Source organism: Oryzias latipes, chromosome 10 (assembly GCF_002234675.1).
Source record: "Oryzias latipes chromosome 10, ASM223467v1".
NCBI classification, from domain to species: Eukaryota; Metazoa; Chordata; class Actinopteri; order Beloniformes; family Adrianichthyidae; genus Oryzias; species Oryzias latipes.
In genome coordinates this window covers 15,190,651-15,215,862 of record NC_019868.2, presented here as the reverse complement: position 1 = coordinate 15,215,862, position 25,212 = coordinate 15,190,651, and the positions used below count along the sequence as shown (strand labels likewise).

General features: G+C 37.9%; 1 protein-coding gene across 1 annotated transcript; it reads left to right on the top strand.

Moving 5' to 3' along the window:
- The first annotated feature begins 662 nt into the window (after positions 1-662).
- Positions 663-25,212, top strand: LOC111948005 (protocadherin alpha-7-like). The gene is made up of 2 exons (XM_023959174.1): positions 663-3,300; positions 19,772-25,212. Exons 1-2 carry the CDS (start codon positions 946-948, stop codon positions 19,772-19,774), a joined length of 2,358 nt encoding a protein of 785 aa, XP_023814942.1. The 5' UTR covers positions 663-945; the 3' UTR covers positions 19,775-25,212.

Below are 25,212 nucleotides of genomic sequence, written 5' to 3'. Positions count from 1 at the left end.
TTTTATTTTTTTAATTCCTTGTGCTATAGAACTTTTGGACACGTGGTGTCAGTCTACGTCTTATTAGTTGCACCTTCTGCTTCTTTTTCTTTTTTTTTTGGTCCATTTAATTTAATTTTAAAGGTGACTGAGTATATGCTCCTATAATTTCGGTGAATTTGTAATTTTAATAATATTTAGAATTTCACATAATACTATTTAAACAATTAGCTAATTAGCCCAGTCTCAGAGGTGCCATTAAGTGACTTTTGCGCTCTTTTCCTGTTGGGGGAAATGTGCTAAAAGTCTGGTGGTCCCAAAGCCCATCTCCAAATTTCAGCAAGATGGTGGCTTTTTAAGTAACTGTTTGCAGTGGTTTCAAGCATGGTTGGTTGATGAGAGAATTTCGCTGTCTGTGGTACTGAAACTTTTTTGCCGTGGTCTCTTCCTTCTGTTCAGTTCGAAGACAGCGTCTTGATTGTTTACCAGTTGAGTGAGAGTGTCTCAATACCTGCTGATTGTTTTAAATGTCGCAAAACTAAAATTGTATTCATTGACAGTTACAATGACTGTTCATATTTTCCCTTTTCGAAAACGGTTATTGACAAATTAAATAAAAAATCCTCAAAGTTTTTTTCTTTTACTTTTTTTTATTTTTTTTAAATACTTAAATCATTTTTTTTGCTCTAAATCATGACGCTGTTGTACAAGTTTTGGACACTTGGTGTCAGTCTATAATCTCATATAGCTACATATTTTCTTCTTGTCTACGCCCACCCTTTCTTTCACGTCATTTCAGTGAGACGTTTTGTTTGCTTGCGGTTAAATTCAGCAGTGTTACCGTTAAATACCTATCGGATAAAACCTGATTGTTTTGCTCATTTGGATGAAAGACAAGTGTTTCTTTTTTAAATTAAGGAAATCTCCTATTCTTGTTTGTTATTGTGATTGCTTAATGGTTGTGTCATGGAACAAAGGAGAGCTCGGCCGTGGAGCGGACCAAAGTGGATTGTATTCGTGGTTCTTTCTTCGTTTTTGAGCTGCACTTCAGGACAAATCAGATATTCAATCCACGAGGAAGTTCAAAAGGGAACTGTGGTCGGAAATATCGCAAAGGATTTAGGTGTGGATAAGATCACTCTGAGAGAACGTGGAGTCCGAGTTGTCGATGCATCCGAAACGTCTCCGTTTAGGATAAACCAGGATGATGGACTATTGTATGTAAATGAAAAACTCGATCGGGAGGAAATGTGTGACCGCAGCAAGGCTTGCGTCATTGATGTAAAAACCGTGCTGGAAAACCCGCTGGAGGTCCATTATGTTGCTGTGGAGATTGTGGATGTAAATGACCACACGCCGAGCTTCCCGGAAGAAGAAAATGTTCTTGAAATTTCAGAATCTGCTTTACCAGGTGCGAGGTTTCAGTTGAAAGCTGCGCGTGATGCTGATATCGGATCCTTTTCTGTTCAACATTACAAACTGAGTCAGAATGATTATTTTCGATTGGAAGTTAAAGATCGAGGGGAGAATCGTAAAACACCCAGTTTAGTTCTCCAAAAACCGCTGGACAGAGAGACAGTAAAGAGTCATGTTTTACTTTTAACAGCCTTTGATGGAGGTAAACCTCCGAGATCAGGAAACATGACCATAATTGTGAACGTTTCTGATGTTAATGATAATCCTCCAGTTTTTAGTCAGGATTCATACGTTGCTCATCTGAAAGAAAATGCTCCTGTTGGAACAACTGTGATCCAAGTATCTGCAACAGATTTGGATGAAAGTTCAAATGGAGAAATAGTTTATTCTTTTGGAAATGATGTGGATCCAAAAGTAAGAGAACTTTTTGACTTGAATGGCATCACTGGAGTGATTACTGTGATAGGGATACTAGATTTTGAAGTTAATGACAAATATGAACTCGATATTCAAGCCTCTGATAGGGGGGCAGCAACGTTAAAAGCAGAAAAGACTGTAAATATTGTTATTGTAGATCTAAATGACAACGTTCCGGTAATAGAAGTGACATCATTTTCACGTGCGCTCCCTGAGGATTCAAAACCAGGCAGCACAGTGGCATTAATTAGTGTGAAAGACTCAGATTCTGGCGTTAATGGAAAAGTTCTGTGCTTCATAGACCAGAACCTCCCTTTTATAATAAACCCTTCTTCACAGAACAACATGTACTCTCTAGTAACCAAACAAGTTTTAGATCGTGAACAGCAGAATCATTATGAAGTGATAATTGTAGCTAAAGATGCGGGAGAACCGTCCTTGTCATCAGAGAAAAGCATCACGGTTGTTGTTTCTGATGTGAATGATAACGTCCCCACATTCCTACGGAATCCAGTTAACTTCTACATAAAAGAGAACAACAGTCCAGGAAAAACAGTTCTATCAGTTACAGCCCATGACAGTGATGAGGGCAGCAATGCTCTTATTTCATATTCCATTTTAAGAGACAGAGATACAGATAATCTGTTTACATCATTTCTGAATGTAAACTCTGAAAGTGGAGAAGTTGTAGCCCTGAAAAGTTTTGACTTTGAAAGTGTAAAAACGTTCCAGTTCCACATTGTTGCCACAGATTCCGGAAGTCCTCCTCTGAGCAGCAACGTGACAGTGAACGTGTTCATTCTGGATCAGAACGACAACGCTCCAGTCATCCTGTATCCAGTCAGCTCCAACGGTTCTGCTGAAGGGGTGGAGGAGATTCCCCGCAACGTGAACGCAGGACACTTGGTGACTAAAGTCCGAGCCTATGACGCTGATATAGGATATAACGGCTGGCTGCTGTTCTCACTGCAGCAAGTGACTGACCACAGTCTCTTTGCTTTGGACCGCTATACAGGACAGATCCGAACTCTCCGCTCGTTCACAGAAACAGACGAGGCTGAACACAAACTGCTCATCCTGGTCAAAGACAATGGCAACGTTTCCCTCTCAGCAACAGCTACTGTCATTGTCAAACTTGTGGAGCCCAAAGAGGCTTTTGCAGCTTCTGATGTTCAAAGTGCAGCAGCAGAGGATGAGGACAGTCACGTGACTTTTTACCTCATCATCACCTTGGGCTCCGTTTCCCTGCTTTTTCTCATCAGCATCATCGTGCTGATTGCAATGCAGTGCTCCAAGTCCACAGACTATACGTCCAAATATCTGCCAGAGCCCAATTATGATGGAACACTGTGTCACAGCATCCAGTACAGATCTGGAGACAAACGCTACATGTTAGTGGGACCCAGAATGAGTGTTGGATCTACTATAGTTCCTGCAAGTCACGCAAACACTCTTGTGCTTCCTGACAGAAGAAAAACATCTGATGAGGTATGTTAATAGAAAATTTATTTCTTTGTTTTTTTTGCTATGATAATCTACTTTTATACATAAAAGTCTCTATTTTTTTGGTTTTATTAGCATATTTTTGGAGTCTTCGTGATTTGCATAATGATATTTTTGTGTTTGCCTTTTATTCTTACTCCAAGTTCTCTGAGTCCTGCGGGTATTAGGTTTGGTTAGACACTACTTGCGTTTATTGAGCTAACAGGCGAGAGATATTGTGAGGAAAAGATATGACAAAATTGGAGCCTGGTATGATGGAGGTTATTTGACATGGTGGACTAATGTTTGTAAGAAAGCTTAAACTTTTGGTAGTCACATCATGCTGGATATTTGCTTCACACCCCAACTATAGTATTTTAAAAATTACAGTAATGTGTATTTTATGATGCTGTGCTCTCACATCTGTGCAAATTGTCAATAAGGTTACTTTAAAAAAATTGGCATTCACTTGCAAACATTTATCAAAGAAAAACTGTTCCTTCTCTTTTCTTTTTTTCTGACATCCTTACAAAACATGAAGAACAACTAAATTGGATTATGATACAAACAGGATACGTGATACAGGCTTACTCATCCTCACTTTGGGCTGCAATTCCCTGCTTTTTCTTCTGGCCCCATTGGCAGACTTGTGCCAATAAAAACACAAAGTTGTTTGTCTTTTTTAATAGTTTACATTTTGGTGGTTTTCACAAGATGAAAGCTAACATTTATTTGTGAATTGTACTGAGAAAATAGCTTTCTGAAGTCATGGATTTAGTGAGAATTTCCAATCATGACTACTGCATAACAGAATGTTGCTGTTGTCACTATTGAAATTGGCATTGGCTTACTGCAAGATAGATCTGTAAAGGTTCCTAGAAGTTGTGTTTATTACAATCTAATGCTTGTTTATTGACCATATCTGTCTTCATCTTTTTTGGCTGTGTTTTTGCGCGTGTGCACGTTTTTATACCATAGCAACCATTCAGCAGGCGTGTGCTGTACATCAGATTTTGATTCTTTTCTTCTATCATCCTGTTTCTCTTGTGTTGCACAAATATTTAAAGGTATTTTATTAATTAAGGCCTTTTTTCCATAAGTTTCAACATTCTAGAAGTTAGGAAAATACAGGATCAGTGATTGTGTAGCAATTTGAGAACTGTTGGATATTGTTCTTTATTATGAGCACATCATGTGCCATGTTTATATACACATAAACATTCCCATGTTCCAACGCAAAGAAAAAAATCACAAAATTTATCACAGTAAATCATAATTACATTCTCATTTATCAAAACAAAAAACATCTAGAAAAGAATACCTTGTTTGATGCCACACCTTTTCAGCTAAGTTGAAAAATAAACAAATTCAAGTAGGTTGACAGTTTATCAAATACCTTGTATTATGATGATAAAGTTAATACCATCAAAACGAAATGCTTCATGTGTTGCAGCCTGGAAGTATTAGGTTTATAGTAAATTTTAATTCAGATTTTGTTTAGTAGAAAAATTTTTATATGGTCACGTTCTTTGGCTGCCTCAAATGGAAATAATAAATATACATATCTGGGCAAATATAGTTGTCAAAAAAAAGACAGTCCTATCTTTGTCAAGGGAGCTATGTGTATTAGAGCTCATTATTTCTTTGTATCTGCAATAGTTCACTTCCTTATGTTTTCTATAGAATGTAAGTTTGTTTTGCGACAATTCTTTAACTCCTCATGACATTCGTTTGGCTGTTTGGCTCCACATCTATAGAGAAGTCCATCACTGTGTCATGATTATGATCAAATTCTATACTAAATGACTTTATTTATTTGTTCATACATTTTGTGTAAGGACCTTATGTTTAAAGCAATACTTTTAAAAAAAAAAAGAATGGTTGAAACATGTTGTCACGACCTTTGTACTGGATAAACATTTTAGGTTCAAATAGTTTTTCCTTATTTTCGGCTTTTGTGCTCTAACCTGGAAAATTGTGTCAATTTTGATTTGCGTATTTGTTTAATACCAAAAAGAGATATTGCAGTAAGCAGTAGCGTCGCTTGGTGTCGGTGTGCTGGAGAAAAAGAATGCTGCCTTGCTATCACTGCGTTTTATTTCCGCCTGTTCTCTGCTTTCAACTCATTCACGGACTGAATTGCTTGTTGGTGGATATTACCGCATTTTTTCCAGGATTTTAATCATTTTTCTAGCCAACCTCTCTTTATTTAAAGTATGTATTTCATCAAAATCATTTAACTTCATCTTTAAACGACGAATTCATTGTGATGATGGAACAAAGAGGACACCGGGGACGATGGGTGAGAGGATGGATGAGCTGCGTGGTCGCAGCGTGTTTGTGGAGCGTGTCCGCAGCGCAAATCCGCTATTCAATAGCGGAAGAAGTTAAAGAAGGAACGGCGGTTGGGAACACAGCGAAGGACCTGGGATTAGACAAAAGCTCATTGAAGGTCAGAAGATACCGGATCGGTTCAGGAGGAACAGATTCCCTGTTTCATGTAGATCAGACGGATGGCTTCCTGTACGTCAGCCAACAAATTGACAGGGAGGAGGTCTGTGAGCGCACCCGCACATGTGTGATAAATGTAAAGATAGTCCTGGAGAATCCGCTTGAGGTTCACCATGTAATCATCGAAGTGTTAGATATAAATGACCACTCGCCGACTTTTGCAGAAAATGAAACTAGATTGGAAATTTCAGAGACCGTTTTCCCCGGAACACGTATTCTGTTGAAGCCTGCGCGTGATCCCGACGCAGGTCCATTCTCCATTCAACAGTATACGCTCAGCTCTAATGATCACTTTCGTTTGGATATTAAAGATACGGGGGAAGATGGTAAAATACCTGTGCTGATTATTCAAAAATCATTAGACAGGGAAGCATGCGAGAGACACATGTTAGTACTGACAGCGATAGATGGGGGTAAACCACCCAAATCAGGAGAGGTCACCATAATAGTAAATGTTTTGGATGTGAACGATAATGCACCAGTCTTCTCAAGAGATGTTTACTCCGTCACGCTAGAGGAAAACTCCCCAATTGGCTCAACAGTCCTTAAAGTGAACGCATCAGATTTAGATGAAGGACGTAATGGAGAAGTGGTTTACTCATTCAGTAACAGTGTAAATCCTAAATTCTTAAAGTTTTTTGAAATTAATGCAAACACAGGGGAAATAACTGTAATAGGTTCAATAGACTATGAGGAAAGGGATAAATATCAAATTGACATTCAGGCATCAGATAAAGCAGTAGCCCCTTTAGCATCACAAAAAGGTGTTGTAATTTCAATCATTGATGTGAATGACAACGTACCGGAGATTGAGATCACTTCATTTTCCAGTTCAGTCCCTGAAGATTCCAAACCTGGAACAACGGTTGCTCTAATTAGCATAAATGACCAGGACTCTGGTCTGAATGGAAAAGTTGTGTGCAGTGTAGATGGAGAGACACCTTTTAATTTATCTCCTTCTGTGCAGGACAGGATGTACTCCTTGGTCACAAAATCCCAGTTGGACAGAGAAAAGCAGTCACAATACAGCATTACTGTGGTTGCAAAAGATGCTGGGCAACCAGCACATTCCTCTGAAAAGACTATAAATGTTGTGATATCTGACGTGAATGACAACAATCCAGAGTTTTCTATTAGACCCTATATTTTTTATGCTTCTGAAGGCAATGAGCCAGGAGCTGTTTTGTTTTCCATAAAGGCTTTTGACCATGATGAAAGTGAAAATGCACGAATTACCTATCACATTGTGAGGGATGGAAATGATAACAGCAAATTAGTTTCCTTCTTAAACATTAACTCTGATAGTGGAGAGGTGGTAGCGTTAAAAAGTTTCGACTTTGAAAGTGTAAAAACGTTCCAGTTCTACGTTGTTGCCACAGATTCAGGAAGTCCGCCTCTGAGCAGCAACGTGACAGTGAACGTGTTCATTCTGGATCAGAACGACAACGCTCCAGTCATCCTGTATCCAGTCAGCTCCAACGGTTCTGCTGAAGGGGTGGAGGAGATTCCCCGCAACGTGAACGCAGGACACTTGGTGACTAAAGTCCGAGCCTATGACGCTGATATAGGATATAACGGCTGGCTGCTGTTCTCACTGCAGCAAGTGACTGACCACAGTCTCTTTGCTTTGGACCGCTATACAGGACAGATCCGAACTCTCCGCTCGTTCACAGAGACAGACGAGGCTGAACACAAACTGCTCATCCTGGTCAAAGACAATGGCAACGTTTCCCTCTCAGCAACAGCTACTGTCATTGTCAAACTTGTGGAGCCCAAAGAGGCTTTTGCAGCTTCTGATGTTCAAAGTGCAGCAGCGGAGGATGAGGACAGTCACGTGACTTTTTACCTCATCATCGCTTTGGGCTCCGTTTCCCTGCTTTTTCTCATCAGCATCATTGTGCTGATTGCAATGCAGTGCTCCAAGTCCACAGACTATACTTCCAAATATCTGCCAGAGCCCAATTATGATGGAACGCTTTGTCACAGCATCCAGTACAGATCTGGAGACAAACGCTACATGTTAGTGGGACCCAGAATGAGTGTTGGATCTACTATAGTTCCTGGAAGTCATGCAAACACACTTGTGCTCCCTGACAGAAGGAAAACATCTGAAGAGGTAAGAAAAAAGAAAGTAATGTATTAAGAATGTTTTTGGATCCAATCAAAAAACCTTTTTGTGGTAGAGCTATTCACTTACCAATGATTTCAGCAAATTTATATGCATCAGTTTGGGGTATTTATTATTTTTTAAATTTTATTTTTGAGTTGTATTGCAAGCTCTCTGAATCCTGCAGTAATCAAGTTATATGATACAATTCCTATTTTTTTAAAAGGCTGGATATTTGGGGGTTATTGAGCATGCAATTTAACATACTTCTTTTTTTCACAACAAAAAATAAGTTAAGATAAGTTTTTGAATACACAGACTTCTTCCCATACTTTTACGCATAGATTACTGTGGTATTTGAAAAGAACATAAGAAATAGCTTTTGTTTTAGAAAGATTCACTTGCATAGACTGTTTTGGATGAGCTAAATGTTATAGCTCTCTTTTTCTATACAAATATTACAAAGAAAAGTACTGTGGAATTTGTTAAGTATTTTTGGTTAGTAGAATAAATTTAATATTTTAATATATGCAAACGTTTCCAGTATAGAGTGTGAAATTGTCTTCAAGAGGTCATGTTAAATAGTTGCATTTACCTAACTTTTCTTTGGTGTGTGTGGGGGAGGGGAGAACTGAAAATCAGCAGTGGCTGCTTTTGGTCCAGTTTCAGTGACTCTGCGTGACACAGTTGTGCTGTCCTTGGTCCTGAATGTTTTCCCCAGAACCGTTGCTGTTGTGCTAAATCATAACTGCCATTCTTACTTACATTACGAAACATGTTTAAGATTATTGTTTGTGATAATTTAGTTTATGGACAGGTGCTTTTTGAAAGCTAACTTCGACATAACTTTTAGTGTATACCCATATAATTTTATTGACAGGTAGATTAGAAACAAAAGGATTGGTGGATATTTCCATATTTACTCATCAGAAACTACAATAACACGATGATTCGCATGGTGTCAGTGTCGTACAAACAACGTCTAAGCCTTTTTTTTCTTCTTTCTACCAACGGACACACAGTTGTATTTTGTCATGTAGCGGTTCGGACTTGAACATGAAACCGGAGCTTTTTGATTGCTTTTGCGACGTGACCGTGACGGATTTCGATCTACAGAGGAATACATTTTTTTGAAACACATTTGATATATCTTCCTTCCTTGTTTTTATTATTTCCTGTCGGACATGGAACAAAGAAGGCGCCTGTTCAGGTGGTGGGGATGCCTGGTTTTTGCGGTGGCTTTGGGGACGTTCTTGGGGGAAACTGCGGCTCAGATCAGATATTCCATCTCGGAGGAGGTAAATGAAGGGACTGTTGTTGGAAATATAGCGAAGGACCTGGGCATTGATAAAAATGACCTGAAAGCCAGGGGATATCGCATCATTGACAGCTCCATTGAACCTCTTTTCCGCTTTAACGAGGACGACGGTTTCCTGTATGTCAGAAGGAACGTAGACAGGGAGGAGATCTGTGAGCGCAGCAGCACTTGTGTAATAAATCTGAAAACAGTGCTTCAAAAACCCCTGGAAATTCATTACGTGGGCATAGAGGTGCTGGACGTGAACGACCACTCCCCGAGCTTCTCTGAGAGAGAAAAGCGGCTTGAAATATTTGAATCGGCATTGCCGGGAGCGAGATTTCAGCTCCAGCCCGCACGTGACGCAGACGGTCTTCAGTTTTCCATTCAGCAGTATAAACTAAGTCAAAATTATCTATTTCGATTAGAAGTTGAGGAGAGGGGCGAGGACCGCAAGACCCCGTTCCTGGTTTTACAGAAGAAATTAGACAGAGAGACTGTCGGGAAACATAAGCTTTTGCTAAAAGCTATAGATGGCGGGAGGCCAGCGAAGTCTGGCACAATTGAACTACTGATTGAAGTACTTGATGTTAACGACAATTCCCCAGTTTTTACCCAAGATGCATATCGTGTCACGCTGAATGAAAATGTGCCCCCTGGAACAGTTGTTGTTCAAATTAACGCCACTGATTTGGATGAGGGCACAAACGGGGAAATTGTTTACTCGTTTGGTAAAGAGGTGGACGTCAGTCTGAAAAATCTGTTCAGTATAGACTCACAGACTGGTGAAATTAAAGTGATTGGAGAAATTGATTATGAACAAACTAAAAATTTTGAAATTGATGTTCGAGCAACAGACAAAGGCCCTGTGCCTTTATTCGTGGACAAAATTGTTACAATAAAAATTGTTGACTTAAACGATAATATCCCCAAAATTGAAGTCACATCCTTTTCTGAATCAGTCCCAGAGGACTGTAAAATTGAAACTACAGTTGGTTTAATCAGTGTCAGTGATCTTGACTCGGGTTCAAATGGAAAGGTATCTTGCTTTCTTTCTGATGATGCTCCTTTTTCTATATATCCGTCGCTACAGAACAATATGTATGCTATAGTAACCACCTCACCACTAGATAGAGAAACAAAATCTCTGTATGCATTAACAGTAATTGCAAAAGATGCTGGCGTTCCACCACTTTCATCACAAAAAACAATCACAGTTGTGGTTTCAGATGTGAATGACAACAAACCTGAGTTTCTTGTTGGTCCACAAACTTTTTATTTAATTGAAAATAATCAAATTGATGCCCCTCTATTTTCAGTCAGGGCAACAGATAATGATGAGGGTGACAATGCACTTATTTTGTATAATTTGGAAAAAAACAAAGACAAGGGAATTGTTTCATTTTTAAACATTGACTCTGAAACAGGAGCTATCTCTACTCTAAAAAACTTTGATTTTGAAAGTGTAAAAACGTTCCAGTTCCATGTTGTTGCCACAGATTCAGGAAGTCCGCCTCTGAGCAGCAACGTGACAGTGAACGTGTTCATTCTGGATCAGAACGACAACGCTCCAGTCATCCTGTATCCAGTCAGCTCCAACGGTTCTGCTGAAGGGGTGGAGGAGATTCCCCGCAACGTGAACGCAGGACACTTGGTGACTAAAGTCCGAGCCTATGACGCTGATATAGGATATAACGGCTGGCTGCTGTTCTCACTGCAGCAAGTGACTGACCACAGTCTCTTTGCTTTGGACCGCTATACAGGACAGATCCGAACTCTCCGCTCGTTCACAGAGACAGACGAGGCTGAACACAAACTGATCATCCTGGTCAAAGACAATGGCAACGTTTCCCTCTCAGCAACAGCTACTGTCATTGTCAAACTTGTGGAGCCCAAAGAGGCTTTTGCAGCTTCTGATGTTCAAAGTGCAGCAGCGGAGGATGAGGACAGTCACGTGACTTTTTACCTCATCATCACTTTGGGCTCCGTTTCCCTGCTTTTTCTCATCAGCATCATTGTGCTGATTGCAATGCAGTGCTCCAAGTCCACAGACTATACTTCCAAATATCTGCCAGAGCCCAATTATGATGGAACACTGTGTCACAGCATCCAGTACAGATCTGGAGACAAACGCTACATGTTAGTGGGACCCAGAATGAGTGTTGGATCTACTATAGTTCCTGGAAGTCATGCAAACACACTTGTGCTCCCTGACAGAAGGACATCTGATGAGGTAAAACAATTTAAAACTTAAAATCTAAAACCTTTTTTATTTATTTATTGGAAGTAGTTTTTTATGTGTCCTTGTGCTTTGATTGTAAATTTTCACTCATTTAGGTATGTAGTTTAGCTACTTTTGCTGCCCATTACTTTCTACTTTTTAGCATTTTTAATGTATAGTTCCTTTTCTTCTCTTTAGATTACTGGTGCTTCTGAGTTTTGTGGTAATAAAGTTAAATTATGTAATATTTTGTTTCCATTTTATCAAGCTTAGGATAAATATGGGTTATTAAACTTGTTCATAACACTGCAAATATTTATGTTTTTAATTTCTTAAACATGTATGTGGTGGTGCCCTCTCCTTCAAAAAATATTTAGGGAGAAAAGCTTGCATTTGTTTGCTGTGAATATAATTATCATATTTTTTTCATTTGCTGTCCATAGTGCCAAAAATGGAAGGAAACGTTAGTCCAGAATCTTTCATTTTTTTGAGTTCTTTTTTTTTTTTTTTTTTTTTTTGTCAAATAGCCTTTACCACACACATAAAATTACACTTAGAATATTTCTTCACATATTTGGATTATTGAGATACTGGTGTCGATTTAGAATTAGTGAGTTGTCTGATGTAGTCCTTGAAAGTCTTTCCAAAAGCACTTTCGGTATTATGCTGTCCATGGTTCTGAAAAAGGAAGCGAAAGTCAGTCTAAAATTTATTGTTTGTGACTGAAGTTTTTGAGACTTGATTGATTGTATTTAATTGAAAAAGAAGGAAATGTTAGAAAACATCGACAGTCACATGAATTGACACTTTTTAAAATATACCCCTGCATTTTTTGATTGTTTAGATAGTTGTGGGGATCTATTGGTCAGGGGTCTGATATAATGGAAAAGCTTGTAAGCATTTACAAACATACTTCTGAAACTTAATAAATCGAAAATGTTTTAAGAAATTATATTTTAGGATTAGGAGTAACTCAAAAAAGGAATTAGCATTTTATTTTTTTCATTTCTGCAATTTATTAAAAAATATACTTGCAGGTTTTCAGTTTTTCTTTTTTTTTCATAAAGTACCCTTGTCCACAAAATGTATTTTAAGCAAAAATAAGGACACAATAAAAATCAAAAAGCAACAAATTCGCATGTACACACGCACAGGGACTCCGGGGGACACTCAAGCGCGAGCACAAATTTAGGACATTGTATATTTATTTGTATATACATCCACGTTCACAATGTATGTGGAAAACGTGATTATGCAAACAAACATAAACAATGTTTCACCCTTCAAAATAGGGGAATACACTAGTACAGTGACTGACCGAGTCTATTATCGTCCACTTTCTTGGACATGTGAGGATTGGCATAGCGGAAAATATAATAACATAGTTGTTTAGTTTTATGTTTCTTTTTCTATTCCTTTTATGAGCTTCTCGATTATTGGCTTTTTTCACTTTTTGTCAATATGTTGCGTGGCAGTGAAACGTGGAACCGGCCACAAAACAGGAGATCTCTTCTAGTTCCACCTTGTTGACGATGCATCTGTACTGTAACAGCAGCTCGCATGGTGTCACTGGATGTAAAAGTGGAGGACTCTCGCTTAGATAGGCTTTTCTTATTGGTTGTATGACGTTGTGGGGCGATGGCTTCAAATCCATTGTTTTTTGCAGAGCTGTCATCGGCATCGTTGCGCGCAGCTATTTTTTATTCTAATTATGTTCTCTTGAAAAAGCGAACATAAGGACAATTTTGTATCTTACAAATCCTATTTTTTATTTTCCTTCGAGTTGACTATGGCACGAGGAGGACACGTGAAGTGGTCTGAGCTCCTGTCCATGCTCCTAGTTTATCTGGGTCTTTCTTTAAATTCCTCTTTGGCACAACTGCGATACGCAATTCCCGAGGAGCTCACGGTGGGGGCTGTTGTTGGGAATATCGCTAAAGATGTCGGGCTGGATCGCAGTGCTCTGGAAACCCGAGGCTTTCGCATTGTCTCGGGATCTGCCGTACGCCTCTTTGAACTCAACAGTAATGGAGTCTTAACCGTTCACCGCAAAATAGACCGAGAGGAGGTGTGTGAAGGCGTCACCAACTGCATTATCAACATAAAGACGGTGCTGGAGAATCCCTTGGAGGTCCACTATGTCAGTGTTGAGGTTCTGGATGTGAACGACCACTCACCCACCTTCCCCGACAACGAGACGCAGCTAGAGATTTCTGAATCTGCTTTACCCGGAGCGCGATTCCAGCTCCAAGCGGCCGCTGATCCTGACAGCGGTGTAAATTCTGTTCAGAATTACAAGCTCAGTCAGAATGATCATTTTCGCTTGGAGGTCAAAGACAGAGGAGATGATGGTAAAATCCCTATTTTGTATTTGCAGAAACCGCTGGACAAAGAAGCTGCACGTCATCACATTTTGCGCCTTACGGCTGTTGATGGCGGAAAGCCTGCGAGATCAGGAACGATGACAATTATTATAAATGTTTTAGATATTAACGATAATATGCCAGTTTTTGTCAAAGATTCATATAGTGCTGTGCTAGAGGAAAATTCGCCTGTTGGGACAAGTGTTATTCAAATGAACGCCACAGATTCAGATGATGGTTTAAACGGAGAGGTGGTTTATTCCTTTGGGAATAATGTGAATAATAAAATACGCAAACTTTTTGAAATTGATGCTAAAACAGGAGTTATAACCGTGAAAGGACTCATAGATTTTGAAGAAAAAGACAAATATGAGATTGACATCAAAGCCTCTGATAAAGGATTGGTTCCGTTAGCAACAGAAAAAAGTGTCATGATAACTATTGCTGATCTAAATGATAATGCACCTGAGATTGAGGTGACATCTTTATCAAATGCTGTTCCCGAAGACTCTAAACCTGGTAGAACAGTCGCACTGTTAAGTGTTACAGATAGAGATTCAGGTGCGAATGGAAAAGTAATCTGCTCCATAACTGAAGAGGCACCTTTTACATTAACTCCTTCGTCACAAGAGAATATGTATTCCATAATTACGAAGTCTTTCCTGGATAGAGAACATCAGGCAAGCTACACCTTAACAATAGTTGCAAAAGATGCTGCTGAAACACCTTTGTCATCTCAATTAACATTAAATGTGAGAGTCTCAGATGTTAACGATAATAGTCCAAAGTTTCCATCAAATCCTTTTATGTTCTATATGGCTGAAAACAATGCTGTTGGAGTTCCTCTTTTTTCTGTTAGTGCTCATGACTATGATGAAGGGAATAATGCTGTTCTGTCATTTTCTATGGCGAAACTTGAGAATGAATACACAAAACTAGCTTCATTTCTGAGCATTAATTCTGAAAGTGGAGAAGTTGTAGCTATGAAAAGCTTTGACTATGAAAGTGTAAAAACGTTCCAGTTCCATGTTGTTGCCACAGATTCAGGAAGTCCGCCTCTGAGCAGCAACGTGACAGTGAACGTGTTCATTCTGGATCAGAACGACAACGCTCCAGTCATCCTGTATCCAGTCAGCTCCAACGGTTCTGCTGAAGGGGTGGAGGAGATTCCCCGCAACGTGAACGCAGGACACTTGGTGACTAAAGTCCGAGCCTATGACGCTGATATAGGATATAACGGCTGGCTGCTGTTCTCACTGCAGCAAGTGACTGACCACAGTCTCTTTGCTTTGGACCGCTATACAGGACAGATCCGAACTCTCCGCTCGTTCACAGAGACAGACGAGGCTGAACACAAACTGCTCATCCTGGTCAAAGACAATGGCAACGTTTCCCTCTCAGCAACAGCTACTGTCATTGTCAAACTTGTGGAGCCCAAAGAGGCTTTTGCAGCTTCTGATGTTCAAAGTGCAGCAGCGGAGGATGAGGACAGTCAGGTGACTTTTTACCTCATCATCACTTTGGGCTCCGTTTCCCTGCTTTTTCTCATCAGCATCATCGTGCTGATTGCAATGCAGTGCTCCAAGTCCACAGACTATACTTCCAAATATCTGCCAGAGCCCAATTATGATGGAACACTGTGTCACAGCATCCAGTACAGATCTGGAGACAAACGCTACATGTTAGTGGGACCCAGAATGAGTGTTGGATCTACTATAGTTTCTGGAAGTCATGCAAACACACTTGTTCTTCCAGATAGAAGAAAATTTTGTGAGGAGGTAAGAAATGTTTCTTATATCAAATGATATGATGTTCAGGGGAACATTTGAACAACAACAAAATGGTGGGGAGAGAGCACATCTTTTAATATATGCACATTGGATCCTCAAGCTTCCAGGCCTCTGGACCATTCGTGGATGGTGAGAAGGGGAGCCTCTATATATATTTAAAAAGCATTTTAAAAAAAATCTGTCGTTCACACTGAGATACTTCTTTAGTGCTTTGCTGATAGGATATGAAACCAAAAACAAATACTTTGAAAATTATTTTAGGAACTTGAAGAAGCTGCTATGGTGCCTGTATTTTTATTCACATACATTCTTGTCGACTTTTAGAAATAAGTTGCATCTAAGCTTAGTTTGAGGCCAGATTGCATTAATATTTACACACGCATCAATTGAGATCTGGTTATTAGCCCCAACCCTGACTGTTCACTTTTTATGTTAATATATTCTTTAAATATTACATTCGTTTTATCTTTTTTTGTTTCATGTATTTTATTTATACTTTTTTATGTTTTATTTTTATTTTATTTCCTTTTTATTAGGTCATTTTCTTGATTTACCTTTTTTTGTTGTTGAAATTTTGCTCCTGTCAAACCTGCCAGAGTTAATATTAATGCATGCATAATCATTCCCTTATTAAAGTACTTGCTTGAGATCTCTGCATGCTGATGCAGTTGGAAGACATTCACTGGACTGTGAATGGCTGAAGAAGGGAGCGGGTCAGAGAGAGCCTGAGGCGTGTGTGGAGTGAATCACAATGTGCAGCCATTCAGGTAGCGTTATAATATTTTGCCTCAGCATTCATTGCAGGAAGAAAAAATAAGCTGTAAATGTATTTAAAAGTGATCAGATCATTGGCATGTTGGACCAGGACCTAAAAAACAAATTAATTTATAGAGGTTGCAATCAAGCATGTGCTCTGCAAGCTATGAGAAACAAAATCCACAGGCTTCAGAGCACACAATCCCTTTTGACTGACAAAGAAATAGGTCATTTTTTATCCCATGTGAATGAAAGTATGTATGCTAGACTTCTTAGCTGATTCCATCTTGAAATTTGTTTGTTGCCCATAGCAACAAACTGGGTGATCCTCCTCTTGGAGTCTACTGGTTTCCACAGACTAGTGTGCTGACGCGGATCTTAGCAACAGCAGTGAAAGGGAGGGATGAAAGAGAAAAAGAGGGGGAAGGGACGCGCCTTTGCTAAAGCTCATCTGCAGAAATATCATGCCCGTAATCATAAAACCTTTATTTAGGGGAAAACACGTGGCCTACTTTGATGAAATGAACATTTAAAACCAGATGGTGAATGCATGAACATAGTGATGAATTTGGAAATGGCTAAGCTTTTAATTAAATCTATATACTGATGGGGGTAATTTTTTCCTCCTCAAACATCTGGGTCATCTGTAGATTTGCCAGCAAAAAAAAGAGCCAGAAGTACACTGTGTGATTTTAGTTGCAAGACAATGAAGCTGAAAACGAAGGACATATTTAAAGACAGAGCAGCATGAAATATAAATTACAGTCTGAGTGGAGCTTACATACAGGGAGGGGAAGGTTGAGCACAGTCAGAGTTTCATGAAGTCTAGGCTGAAAGGATTATTGCAGCATTTTACCACTTCCTTTGTCCTAGTCCCTTCCATAAATACACATAAACAAGTGTGGGTCTATGTGTGTTTATTGATGTTAATGTGTTTATGCTTGTGTGCGAGTGACAGAAAAAAGCATACATGTTGCTTATTCAGTATGTCACAGCAGCAGCACTTAGCTGTGCCTGGACAGCAGATGCCCACAGAAGACGTGATTAAATATGAACACCTTTCATGAAGCTAACAATTACATTTTAAGCTCACAGGCTCTCACTGTTTCTCAGTTAAAATGCTTTTTTTCTGATACTACTCTTTTATTTTCAAAGTACAAATTTGATAAAACAAACAGATAAGAAGACTAAATTACGTTTGTGCCCAGTACAATTGACAACAATGCTATAGACTTATTTTATACACTCTTCTGGGCAATACTGTGATGTTTATGTGTGTCTTTGCTGTCTAAGCAGATTTGTTAAGAGTCTAAACTCCATTTCTGTTCTACTCTTCATACCCTATGTGAGATTTTTTTAATTTACTGAAAAAATGAATGAAAACAGGATATATAGGATTTCAAAATGTACTTATTATCGCCTCATGACAATTTTTGACCAAAATCAAAGGTTTAGTACTATAAGAAGAATGTAAGAATGATGTTTTGATTTTATCAAGGTATTTTCTGTTAAAGATTCATTTTAGCTTATTCACTGTGGTTCATAATGAAACAGTATTGTAAGTGCTGGAAAGAATCTGATGCTTTCATGGGTTTTAATTTTCCATTTTAATATTTAAATAAGACTTTTGGTGTTATTTCTGGCATAGGTCTCATGTTCTGCTGCATCTTTCTGCCTCCTTGACCCTCATTAGTGCGGAGTATCTGTAGCTCAAGAAGCAGAGAAGCGGTTTGCTGTCTTAAACAAGTTTTCTTAAACGAGTCAGACTAGATCTACAAATTGTATATTATACTTAATTGCTGATATTGGCCAAAATAGGTTTCAGGCTTTACTTTTTCTATAGGTGTCATGAATTACTCTTCTTGCTGCTGTAAATGAATAATCCAGATTTATACATGATTTGTATTTGAGCAAATCCTTAAAAAGCCCAGACAGCGCCTTTGAGCAAAAGCTTTCTTTTTCTGAGGATAATATTTTTGTAAATAAATGGGAGACTAAAACAACAATTTTAATTAAAAGCATTTGATAAATATGCCAAACTTTCCAAATAAGCTTTTAGTAATTGTTTTTTGTCTGCAGATGCTTTTAGATTGACATATACAACTAGACTTCAGCTCTCCATTGAACATTTTTTCCCCTTCCTCTTTTAAACTGAATGTTTTGCTCATATTTACAACCAGCTTTTTCTCTTTTTTCAGAGTGTATTTGTATTTCAAACATTTTTCAGTTTGTAAGATACTGACCTTTATAGTTATTGCAGGCTACTGTGCCATATTTTGCTCGTATAGCACCTGCTGTTCCACGTATGTCCTTTGTTCATCTTTCTGTGCTGTGTAAATCCCAGTTTCTCCAGCTTCTCTGCTTACCCTTCCTTTCCCGCCATTCTGATTTCAGTCTCAGCTTTTCCTTTCACCAGCCATCTCCTCCCCCTTCCCCCACTTGGCCTCCTTTTCTCACTTTCATGCATCTGCCTTTCCTTTCCTTTTGCATGTGCTGCCCTTTGCAGACATCCTCTCCCTGTCTCCATTTGCTCGCCTCTCGATCCACCACATGCATTTTAGCTCAGTGGGGCTGTGCCTCGTGCCTGCAGGGTTGTGAGTGTGGGTGCAGTGTGGGTGCCGCTGTGTCAGTAGGGCAAATTCTCTCTTATTGCTCCAGCTTTGTTTGAGGACGACACAATTCACACTGAGGTCAGCACCAGTGATGCTAATCTAATTTACATACACACACACCCAGTGCTGTACAAGAAAAAAAGCCATCTTCAGTCTTCGCACATATGCACTCATGCTCACACTTGCTGCAGCAGACTCCTCTCATACACCTAACCCTCTTTTTTGAAAGGCACTCTCACAAAGGGAGATGGAGGAAATAATGATAGCAATCAGTTGGTTGATGCTAGTTTTATTTTTACTTTTTTGTTTTGTTTTTACCATATCAAACATTGTAGACTTGTGACAATCTTTTAGCAACCAAAGCGGAGGGCAACAGATGCCAGACATTATTTGAATTTATGCTGAGTATCTTCTTGTTAAATCATAATTACATAAATTATTTATTGAATTCAACATTCCTTATCCATAAAATCACTTTAACCAAAATAACCCCTTATTGATTTTATTGTGTTAAAAAAGAAAATATTTGATTTAACTGAAAAAATAATAGTAACACAGGTGCAAGTATTGTTTTGTTTGGTTTGAAGCGTAAGGCTTCCTATGCTGCACTGCAGTAGTGCACGTGCCTGCTGACATTCACAAGAACGACCTCCTGATTTAACAACACCAAATCACCTGAATGTCTGCACTAAGAAGGTGCTGATGCAGGGACCAGCACAGAGACATTAAGAAGGGACACATGCACACTATCCCCAGACAAAGCAGAAATACTTTCAAAAAATTACTTGCTCTCACCCTTTTTTTTTTTTGTTTCTTTCAGTGATCCATAAGCACACTATCAACCCATGTAACATCAAAACTACAAAAAAGAACATTCAAGAAACAAAACAAGAGATGAGTTTTTGACAACAACATGTATGCTGTGTTTCTGTGTTTGTGTGTAACAACATTTCATGGGAGTCACTTTGGATGAAGCCACAAGCCAGATGCCTACATTACAGTCTCACGTTCCGTACAGTTTTCTTGTGAAACAGTTATGTCTCAGTTAGCGGGGTATATCTTGAGTCTGAATGTCAGAATTTTATTTCAGGATCTGGGGGAAATCTTTAGCTTTCACCTTGAACAAGAAATGTGCAAACATATCCTCCAAGCTAGTTAGATGTTTAATCAGGAACACATTTGAAATATTAATTTGCTGTCTCTCGGTTGTGCTTGAATCAGGGTGACATTCAGGCTGACCTCACCCTTTCTCTCTTCCACTGTTATATAAACCATCCCTTTTTTTTCTTTCTCAGTTCATTAACTCATGGCTGTATATCCTGCTGGACCTGCTCTTTTTAAGCTTAACTGGTAGATGATTCTTGTTAACAAGGAATGTTTATTTAATTAATTGATTTATTTTTAATTGCATTAAAGAAAGTATTTTGCAAATCCAATATTGAAGTGTCACTTTTTGTCTCTTTCATAGATTAGGAGCTCATGGCCCAGGCTTCATTTATCAATATCTAGTCTCTGCCTTCTAATTGTTAGTTACGGTACTTACATAATCATCAGAATATGTTCATAATAATGAAATAAAAATGTGCTTTAATGCTCTGTTGAATTACTTTAAGCACATATTGTTTTTTTGTTTTTTTTCTTAATCAACAGGACTCAGAACAGATGTTGTTTAGTAAAAGTGCTCACAGAGACACAACATCTGGTGCTGTGCTTAGGTCATTAAGGCTGGCCTGGAGGATTGAACTGACTGATGGGTCAGCACGAAGCATCATGTGAAACTGTGGGCCATTAAGTACAAATGCAGAGAAATCTACAATTGGCTGTTGCTGTAAACTGGAATCTGTGAAAGCTTTTTTTTTACGATTTCTAAACAGAAAATGCCTAAACAAGTGAGGAAAATCCAGAGATGACCCTTTAGAGAGTTGGTGAAGCCTTCCTAAGAGGATTGCCCTCCTGCCACAGTATGTTTGCACTGTGCGCCGTGGGGGTAAATGGGGTAAACTGTTACAAATGCCAGATACTTGCCTGATTAATACTGGATGTTGTGTTGATTTCTGCACATGCAAGGCTTGGGATCAGATGCTCTGTCACAGATATACAGTCTCTAGCTGCAGGGTTCATCTTCTCTTGTGACTGTTTCTCTGCTTGTTGATCCTCCTTTGGCAATTTTAGGCAATCTGTTGCTTATTTTTAACAAATAAGGTCTTCCCGTGGTTTTTCTGACATTCTCTGGGGTCTTTGTGTGCTTAAGTGGTTTACTTCGCAAAGTGATGGATATTTTTTTATTTTATTTATTATTATTTTTGGTAGATGCAGTAAATGTGTTTTAAATATTTGAAATTTTATATTTATTGATACAAAATGGGCCGTCCAAACACAAAATTTATATATATATAGTAAATAAGATTAAGTGCTAACATAAAATCACCACACTATATGTAAAGAGTTTAGAAACAGATATTTAAAATTAACAAATGAAAGATGAAACAAAAGTTGCAGTTCTGACAGTTTTAGTTCTGAAACAGAGGTTTTTTTCTTTTTTCTTTTTGTTATTGTTTTTATTCTGTGTTTTTTTTGTTGTTGTTGTTAATGAAACACTATAGATGGCATAGACACCGACAACAGAATTATTGACAAAGCATTTAAGAATATCATAAAATTACAGTAAAATCAAGCCATTTATTAAAAAAGATGCAGTAATAATATTAATGATAATAATAATAACGATGATAATGGTGATAATAAAAAATATTTAATAATATTAAATACCTGCACCAACTTGACCAATTACAAAATACCTTTTGGATGAAGAAAATTAGAATTTGTGATATTATTTTGTTAAACTTTATAATAAAAATAATGCAAATATTTGAATCATGCGCCATTTTCACAAAAACAAAATCACCATTACTTAGATGTGATTTTTCTTTTTTTAATGATTGTCTATCTAACGTCCAGACTTAAGCCTAATTTTCACTGGACATGTTTAAATAATTTTTACTTTCAGTTCGAACTTGGCATGAATAAAAAGATACTACTACTATTACTACTACTACCACTACTACTGCTAATAATAATAATAATAATATTACCAATAATAATTTTCATAACAAAAACAACACCAATAATAAGAATAAACAGTGTGTTATGTCACACAGAGAGTATCTGAAATCACGTGGAGTGAGATTGATCCCCCTGGAGCTCAGAATGTCTTCATATTTATTAGGACAGAAACCATTTGCCTCCTTCTGGTCCTTTTTTTCTGGAATGTGAAACAGTGAGCTGTTCTGAACATTGAGTGAGTCATCTCGTCCCACATGTAGCTTCTCATTTTGTGCAGCTGATCTGTTTATTTTTAGGATGAACCATTTGTCCGAAGAATTAATCAGAATTGTTGCAATATATTGTTCTATCTATGATTGTATCATGATTTATGGCTTAGGACACCCTGTTGCAAACGCGCGTGTTTGCTGTGCTGCGTGAGCACGAGCGAATCCCCCCACTCTGCGTCCTGCAGTCTGATCGTGTAGATGCACAGTATGAATAAAACAAAGGAAGTATGGGTGTGGAACATGAGTGTTAGAGCTGAACGCTTGACTCATAGCTCAGCCCCCCTCCTCCTCTTTTTCTCCTCTTTTGTTCTCTTTATCGCGCAATTTCGTTTTGGACATACTGTTTTACCATTTTAAATCATTTACATTTACAGTTATCCAGTCCCTAATCTTTGCATTTTTCGGGCTTTTCTCCAGATAAAGCCCCTATTTTCTTTGATTTTCTTCATGCCTCTCTTCCTCCTACACATACTGACGTCCTATGGCTGACTTGTTCTTATGCCCTCTCCTGTCGCTTTCTGCAACTGCAATGAGAGGAAATTGTTAAGACTTACAAGCTGTTTTTTTTTCTTTTTCTATTTATTTTCAAATAATTGTCTACTCTCTCCGGTCACTGTGGCTTGCTTGGTTTGCTTGCATGTCATGTGTTTGCTTAAACAGATGTTTATGCTGTCATGCCTTGGTAGTCACCCTTTTGCAGTTGTGCAGGTTTAAAAAAAGACTAGAAATGAAAATAGAGGAAAGTTCTTTAGATGTATAGTAAAACAGTAAATTAAAATGTGACAGCCTCTTATCAAAAAGAAAGAAAGAAAAAAATAGAGCTGTTTTGTTTTTATTATAAAGGAACTTTTTCAAAATGACAGTTTGCTCACAAACTTGATTCCTTTAGAAAAAAATAAATAAATCTGTCAGTGTTTTAACTAAGTATGGATTTAATAATGAAGTTATTTTCAGACAAATAAAATGTTGTTGACTTGGGAGTTATACAAATTGTGCTAGTCATTACGCTTATTAAAAAGTGCCACGATGCTGTGTGCATAGCCATGTGTGCCCTTCAGGCCTTGTCTTGATGCATCATTTTCAGTGTATCCCATTATGTGCTACTGTGTGACGTTCACAAGCTTTGGACAGATGAGCAGTGAGATTTAAAATCAGGCATCAAACAGATTACTCCCACTTTCAATAAAACTAATTTGTTTTAAAAATGCTGCTGAACTCTATAACTGATGGAAAGCAATATGGATGATGAGACATTTCCCTACATGATGAGATGTAGGGAAAAATAGTTTTGTGGAGGCAGGCTTCATGTTGTGAGAAGAAAAGTGATAATGTGGGAGAAAAAAAGAACAAACACAATGCTTGAACAGATTTTTGTTACTACAAAGCAACACTACTTATTACCTTTAGATCTCACTTCTGTAAATGTAACTATTTTTATTTTTACAGAGACTGTGTCATGTGCTGGCCCTTAAACCACACGTTTTGTGCATAACAAGGTTGATTAAAAATGTTGCATCTGGCCTGGATAAAAGCAAAGCAAAGCAGCATTTATAAAGTTCTAAGGCTCAATAAAATAAACCATTTCAAATTATCATTAAAATCTAAAAATTTCAGATATTTAACAACAATATTGGTTACTAAACAAACAAAAAACAAAAAATAACAACAAAAAAAAAACTTAAGTTGCTTTCTTTACCTGGAAGCAGATCAGAAAGCCTGTGACAAACTTGCCTAATATGGAACTTTGAATATGTAATATTTATAGTTTACCAGAAGACATATGTACCATCCTTATCCTTTTCCTACTGTATACCCACTAGGTATTAAATAATCTATGTTTAATGAAAAGGAAATGGCCATGGAGCATCTGTGCTATTTCACGTGTTTAAGTATGGAATAATTTCAGTGCAAGAAATCCCTGCGCTTATTTGACTTGGATTAAGGCTTCTGCACTGTGTGAAAATGATCTAATTCTGATGTTGCTCCTCTAATGCGATTAGTTAAAGTCTTCCTAAGATGCCAAACAGTCAAGCTTTCACAGAAAGAAGCATGTAATGTGAGCTAAACTGTCGTTCACTCTTCAATGGCATGCTTAAAAGTTTGTACTCATGGTATTTACACCATTTTCATTTTTGTCAAATATTTTTTTGCTTAGTTTAATTCCTCCTAACTCAGTGATTCAGCTCCATTTATTTTGTTAAAATTAGAACTATTTGAACATTTTACAACTTTATATAATTTAAAGTTTTACTCGCTGACTCTTTTACAAGCAAATTAAGTAATGAATTGCAAGGAGTTTGCAGGAGTTTACTCATACTTTCAGTAAGAAATATACATAGAACTGAACGATACATTGTTGGACACAAAAAATGAGGAACATTGAAAAAAGGAGAAAAACTAAACAAAACAAGCAATATACAAACTGACAAAGAAACTGACCCTTTTGAGTTTAAATCAATGCACAATTATTTTTGCAAAAAAGAAAACAAATGGCAAAACTTCATATGACAGAATAATAAGCAGGCATGTTTTTAGTTTTAATGTGTGGTTATTAATCCCTCCAAAATAGCTCATCCATAAAATCAAATGTTTCTTCTTTGTCTAAAGCCCATCCATTTGACATCTTTTGGATACTGGTGAGATGAAGATGTCGGATCTATTCTTGTAAACCTGCAGCACAGGCTTAAATGATTTATTAACTTTTAATTATTTCTTAACTGGCCATCGTTACACAGCACATAAACATCCCAACTAAGAACATTTCAGCCTTTTCTGACATAAAACTCTCTGCAGGCCAGCACTCTCTTCTATTATTCATTGTTTTTTTTTTTATAGAAATGGGTCATGCCCAGCACAGCAGACTTTTACCTGCAATCCACTTCAGGACTTCCTGCTGCACAGGAAACTGCATTAACAGGTGAAACAAAAA

Excerpts from the sequence above, each read along its gene's own strand:
- LOC111948005 (XM_023959174.1), top strand. The coding sequence starts at position 946 with ATGGAACAAAGGAGAGCTCGGCCGTGGAGCGGACCAAAGTGGATTGTA.